Source organism: Mandrillus leucophaeus, unplaced genomic scaffold (assembly GCF_000951045.1).
Source record: "Mandrillus leucophaeus isolate KB7577 unplaced genomic scaffold, Mleu.le_1.0 Scaffold723, whole genome shotgun sequence".
Lineage (NCBI taxonomy): Eukaryota > Metazoa > Chordata > Mammalia > Primates > Cercopithecidae > Mandrillus > Mandrillus leucophaeus.
Genome location: NW_012107842.1, coordinates 708813 through 714832, shown reverse-complemented (window position 1 = coordinate 714832; position 6020 = coordinate 708813). Strand labels below are relative to the sequence as shown.

The 6020-nt window shown below is 50.9% G+C and overlaps 1 protein-coding gene across 1 annotated transcript in view; it reads left to right on the top strand.

Moving 5' to 3' along the window:
- Nucleotides 1–704: 704 nt before the first annotated feature.
- The window catches only part of SLC6A5 (solute carrier family 6 (neurotransmitter transporter), member 5), a 62754-nt gene continuing 57438 nt past the window's right edge, over nt 705–6020 (top strand). Inside the window, exons 1-3 of the mRNA XM_011965402.1 lie at nt 705–980; nt 2343–2879; nt 5484–5622. Of these exons, the coding sequence (XP_011820792.1) occupies nt 978–980; nt 2343–2879; nt 5484–5622 (679 nt within the window). The 5' untranslated portion in view covers nt 705–977. The remainder of the gene's footprint in view (nt 981–2342; nt 2880–5483; nt 5623–6020) is intronic.

Genomic DNA, 6020 nt, shown 5'->3' with positions numbered 1-6020 from the left:
CCGCCCATTGCTGGGCGTCTCGATTTGGACGGTCTCTAAGGTCTCACGCTGCCAAATCAGGCCTGGCTCTGGTAGGATTTTATTGAAAGGACTACAAAGAAAGAATGGGTTTCCCTTGACTTTGAAAGTGACCTAAGAACTAGGTCTGTGTTGGAAAATCTTCATTTTCATTTCTCTAAAACGTCTTCGAAAGAGCTTAAAAATGCAATGAGAACGGTCAGTTATACTCAGAATTTTCTCCTGATTGTGTTCACAGAAATAGGAACGGAAATACTAGATCCCAATTTTTAAGCAAAAAACCCAGGATTCGTCCAAGACTGACTGTCCGGAAGGGTAGGGATGTGAGAATCTAAAGTCCACACACATGCTAGGTAGCTACACCTTGATAAATGCAGGACCCATGCCTGCTGCAGCCATCGCAGAGCTGTGGGGCTATGCGCAGACCCTCAGTCTCTTTCGGAGTAATATTTTCGGCATCCCTGAAGATTGGGGGAGAGAGCAATGGAATATAGTGAAAGGGAAAGAGAAGACAGTGGTTTAGCTCCCTCCCCCTACCTCTACATCCCGATCCACTCTGCTGGCGACTGCGCCTTGCCTTGGGTGCAGTGGGACGTGTCCCTCCCATGTTTCCCTTAATTAGGAGGAGTCAAACTTCTGTCTTCCCCTCCTGCCGGTTTCGGTTTAGTAATCAGACCCACATGAGTCACGCCAAACACGCAGCCCCCTCCCGCTGGAGCGACAACTGGCCAGCATACTCTAGGCTGTTGTCCCTTTAAAACTTGAATCCAAGGGGGTAATGATTTATCAAACTTGTATTATCAAGAAAATGTCAAACCAAGGGCACCTTGCTTTGCACTGACGCAAACCCGGCCTTTCCCAAGGAGATATAGAAAGCGCCTCTCCTGTCGGAGCCAAACCCAGTCTTGTCAATAGCGGGTTTCACCCTCCACCAGTTCAATCTGTTGCCTGTGTCAGACATGGTGAGTGTTTGCTTTTGTTCTTTCAAGAGGAAAAGGGGCTGAGGGGATAGGAAAAGCAGATTCGTTTTGGCTATTTCTTTTGGAGATGTCTGTGCATTGGGTGGGGGAAAGGGGGCGAGGAGGAGAACAATTCTCACAGCCCTAGGTATTTGTACTTGTGAGTGTCACCTGAGGTCGCAAAGAGGTTTCCTAGGTTGTAGAGCTGAGAGGTTGACTGTGGCTCCTAAAGACCCGATCCCGGGCACTGTCCTCGGTGCTGAAAAGCCAGACGCCGGTACAGAGACGAGTTGCTCTGGGTCCTAGAGGCTATTGAGACAAATGCTGGCTGAAGCCGAGGTATTCAGATTTGTGGAAATTGAGGAGTTCTATCTTGCGTGCTTGTGAAAGGGGGTTAGACTAGAAGAGTGCAGTGGAGGTAAAGATAATAGGATTATTACAGTGTAATAATAATTATTGGTGCTAATGTTTAGGAAGCCCTGAAAGATAACACGAGGGGAGAAAGTGGCTAGGAAAACCACCGCTGGCAGTTATTTTCATTTGAAAGTGAATTGGGAAAAAGAGAATAAAAATTAGCCATGAGTTTTGGTACTCAAGCCAGCGTAGGGTTGTGAAGGATATTAGACTCCTGTGAATAGTTACGCAAAAACAAATAAACAAACAAAAGAACCAAAAAACTTTGCATATTATTTTACATGTCTGGGAATCTGGAAGTGAATACAAGTTGTGTAAGATAACAAACCTAGTTACTACTCTGTGTCTTAAATTTATTATCGTTGTAGGATTTTTTGTGGTTATTTTGATCGTGATTCTTAACATTTCTTTGCTACCTGGCGGGAGGAGGTGGGTTGTGGAGCGCTGGGACTCAACCAATTTGGCCTCAAGCACTCGCAGGTGCCAGGGCATCAGCTTTGTGGCCACAGCTTGTCTATGGGGGAAAAAGGCAATGTGCATTGTTGAATGACAAAGGAAATGGGGCGGAAAATTAAAGAATCTTTCTACAATGGTGATGGGGATGCGGGCACCCACAGCTGTGATGTGAAATCCAAAGAGGGAGGAGAGCTCATGACTCTAGGGCTATTTCCACTCCCCCTTTCCCCTTACAAAATTCCATTTCTGCCTCTTTTCTTAGTTCATCCTCCACTAGGGAGGAAATATTAGCTTCTTTGTCATCTGGTTATTGATGAAGCGGGCAAATTGAGAAATACTGATTGCAGTCTTTCTTAACAGAAAAAATTCAGATTCCAATTTGCTTCCCCAGATATTGTGTCTGGACCTGAGTTGCGAACGTCTCCATATGTAGATACAGGTATTTTTAATGCTGTTGTGACTTTGTTTTGCACGAACTTGACATTGTGTTTGCAGGATTGCAGTGCTCCCAAGGAAATGAATAAACAGCCAGCCAACAGCCCGGAGGCGGCGGCGGCGCAGGGCCACCTGGATGGCCCATGCGCTCCCAGGACGAGCCCGGAGCAGGAGCTTCCCGCGGCTGCTGCCCCGCCGCCGCCACGTGTGCCCAGGTCCGCTTCCACCGGCGCCCAAACTTTCCAGTCAGCGGACGCGCGAGCCTGCGAGGCTGAGCGGCCAGGAGTGGGGTCTTGCAAACTCAGTAGCCCGCGGGCGCAGGCGGCCTCGGCAGCTCTGCGGGACTTGAGAGAGGCGCAAGGCGCGCAGGCCGTCCCCTCTCCTGGGAGCTCCGGGCCCAGCAACGCGCTGCACTGTAAGATCCATGCTCTGCGAGGCCCGGAGGGGGATGTGAACGTGAGTGTGGGCAAGGGCACCCTGGAGCGGAACAATACCCCTGCCGTGGGCTGGGTGAACATGAGCCAGAGCACCGTGGTGCTGGGCACGGATGGAATCACGTCCGTGCTCCCGGGCAGCGTGGCCACCGTTGCCACTCAGGTAAGCGGTTGCATTCGGCCCGCACAGTGTCCTGCTCTCCAGCTGCGCGAGAGAGGCCAGCCGGGCCGTGGCGGGTGCACGTGTGCTGATGGGGAAACCGGTTGGCAGTGCCAGGTGATGGATGCGGGAGGCGGCTTTGGGGCTTCGGAAGCTCGCACTGCGCTGGGGTTGGCAGTTCAGGGCGCGAGGGCTGCAGTGACCCTGCCAGAGGGGCCACGACCTGCCCCTTCCCAGCCTTGGCTGTAGTGGGAATCCAGGTCCGGATTCACAAAGCAGTTGAGGCAGATAGATCCCACCCTTTTATGCAGACAGACTCCCTCTCCTGCCAATGACTGTCTTTTCTTTTCAAAAGTACTTTCTTAATTAAACAAAAAGAGGGAGAAAATTCAGAACAAAGCCAGGTGGTCGTGGCTGGGGGTGGAGGGGTAGGAGGATAATAGTTTAAGTTTTGTAGCCTTTACACTGCCAGTAATGCTTATTACATGAGAACTCATTTGATGCCAGGTGGGTTTACCTGAGGCTACTGAAGCTTAAGCTTTGGGGCCTGTCCTTTGCCTGGGTCCTTCCAAAACCTGGTGTCTACTTTTGCCAAAATTTTCTATTTTTTTCCCTAAAGTAACCTCCCTCAATTGTATAAGCTTCAGGCTCCACTAATCTGAATCCCCTCTTGCATTTGATCCTTTACTACTTAATTAGAGGCGTGAAAAACCCACAGAGCAAATCCCAATCCTTGGGTTATGAATAAAGGCAACTTTTGCTGGTGGCCTGCTGTCTCATACAGGCTTTTGTTCTCTTCCATTTCCCTCTGTCTCTCTCCTTCCTTCTCTGATTTCTTCTTTCTTCTGTCCTTTTTCATTCACTTCAGCTCTTCCCTTCTCACTGCCTGCCTTTCTGCTATCTTCTCTCCTTTCCTGGCCTCAGGGACTAGGCATATATCCAGCAGTGGGGCCTGGACCAAAATTTATGCCTGTGTGAGGTTTAGGATTTATACAGTCCTTCTGTCTTTAGTTACTCTAGTGTTTGCATACACACACACACACCCCCACACTCACACTTATCCACAGGCCCACATAGCAGGAGCTTGTGGTGTCAGAACTAGAAATAAACATAGAATTTCCCACTTGCCTTTCCTTTTGGGGTCCACATCTGGAGGGTTTTTCTATGCGTATTATCTGCCTCTGACAGCATGTATCCCACAGTGTGACCCCAGGTGGAGCAGAATATTTGTTTCACTTGTCTTGCTTAACCTCCGCACTGCGGCAGAAGGAGCTGGAACTCCCACCCTTTGCAGCTCTGGAAGGATTGAAGGGTGGGATTAGGCGTGGAGGTGGTCTGTGTGTGGGAGGATGAGAGGGAGGATGTTAAAGATGTTTGGTTTCTGAAAGTACTTATTTTCGGCCCTGCCCATGTTTCTGATTGTGCCTTTCTGACACTCACCCTGGGTCTTTCTCCCTCCCCAAGACTTCTCCTGACAGCTGCTGCTGTGTCCTCCACAGCCTGTAGAAAAGTAGGAGACCTAGCAAGTTACTACAATAGGAGGTGAAGGGTGACTGAGGAGGTGGAAACTGTGCAGTGGCCTGAGTCCCTGGAAAGCTTTGTGCAGTGTCTAGGTGTCCCGAACGTTTTCAGAGTTTATTTGGGGTGGTCTCCCCCCATTTTTCCTGAGTAGTAGTGAGGCAGTCCACGACCAGGCACTGCCCCAAGAAAGCGTCTTAGTGTGAGCTTGAAGAAATGAGTCTCAAAGATTCATAGACTGCTGGAGCTGGCAAGAGCTTCAGGGGACAGTTATTCTAAGCTTCTTTTACAGATGAGACATGGAGGTTCAGAGAGAGCAAGTGGCTTGCCTGGGGTTGTCCAGCTGGTTAGTAGTAAAATTTAGACCAGAACTCAAGGTTGTAGATGGCTTGTGTCTTCCCGTATCAATCTTTTTTTGTTTGTTTGTTTTCCCTCTTGTTTCATCTTCAAATCTGCCTCCTGCCCATCTCCCTTGCATTAGTCTTGAAGGATGCCTTCTTAAATTAGTTGACCAGGCAGGTTCTGTTTGGTCAAGAAAGTAAGGCAGGGGCTCCGGCTGGCTTCGGCATTGCAGCTCTCTTTCTGGTCTTGTCACACACTCTAAAGGAAGAAAGGGCTGAGGAGGGGGTGTGGTGAAGGCTTTTTTGTGGGAGAGGATTAATTAGGAACCTGCTTGCTGGGAACTCCAGGCATGATGCTTGCCAAATAAATTCTTGGTGAAGGGTTGGGGATGGAGGGACCTGCTTGCAATCACCTTACAGGTTCAAGGTTTGGGGAGAGCTGCTTGCTGGTGTGCCCTGACTGTATGATCTGGGAAAGAGGGGGTTTTGGGTCTGTTTAAGATGGATCTTCAGATCAGAATTGGGGACCTGCTTGCTGATTGACTCTCAGTGCAGGGTTGAGGGGTGAGGTCCCTGCTTGTAGATGCATCCTTTCTTTACATTTGGGGTCCTGCTTGCCGATGCATCCTCAGTTGAAAAGTGGGAGCCTGCTTGCTGGGAAGGACCCCTAGCCGGGGGGAGGGGTGGAAGGTGCCTGCTTGTGGACCTACTCGGGGCTGTTATCGACAATGTGCTTTTCCGCCCCCAGGAGGACGAGCAAGGGGATGAGAATAAGGCCCGAGGGAACTGGTCCAGCAAACTGGACTTCATCCTGTCCATGGTGGGGTACGCAGTGGGGCTGGGCAATGTCTGGAGGTTTCCCTACCTGGCCTTCCAGAACGGGGGAGGTATGGCTTTTCCGCTCTTTCCGCCTGCTGCGGGGCGGGGCGGGCACCTGAGGGTTGGGTGGGACAAGAGCCCTCAGGCAGGGTCGCAGGGCGGGGAGGCTCAGAGCAGCCTCCGCAGGCTCCAGCCCTACACCTCATAGGCGTGAGTGCATAACCAGAGGGCGGGGACGACCATAATCGTTCGGCATTAGATCCCGGAGTCTCTTTTCTAGAGAGGGGCGCAGGGGAGGAGTGAGGCCCCACAAACCCCCACTGACCCAGTTTTGGGGCCTGGGTCCAGAGCCACGTAAGCACGGGTGCTAGCGGTCAAGTGTTCAGAGAGCGGCGGCACTTCGGGCACCCAACAAGGTTACAGCCAGCAGCTGTACAGTTCTGGAGCCCTGATTCAGGGTTATAGC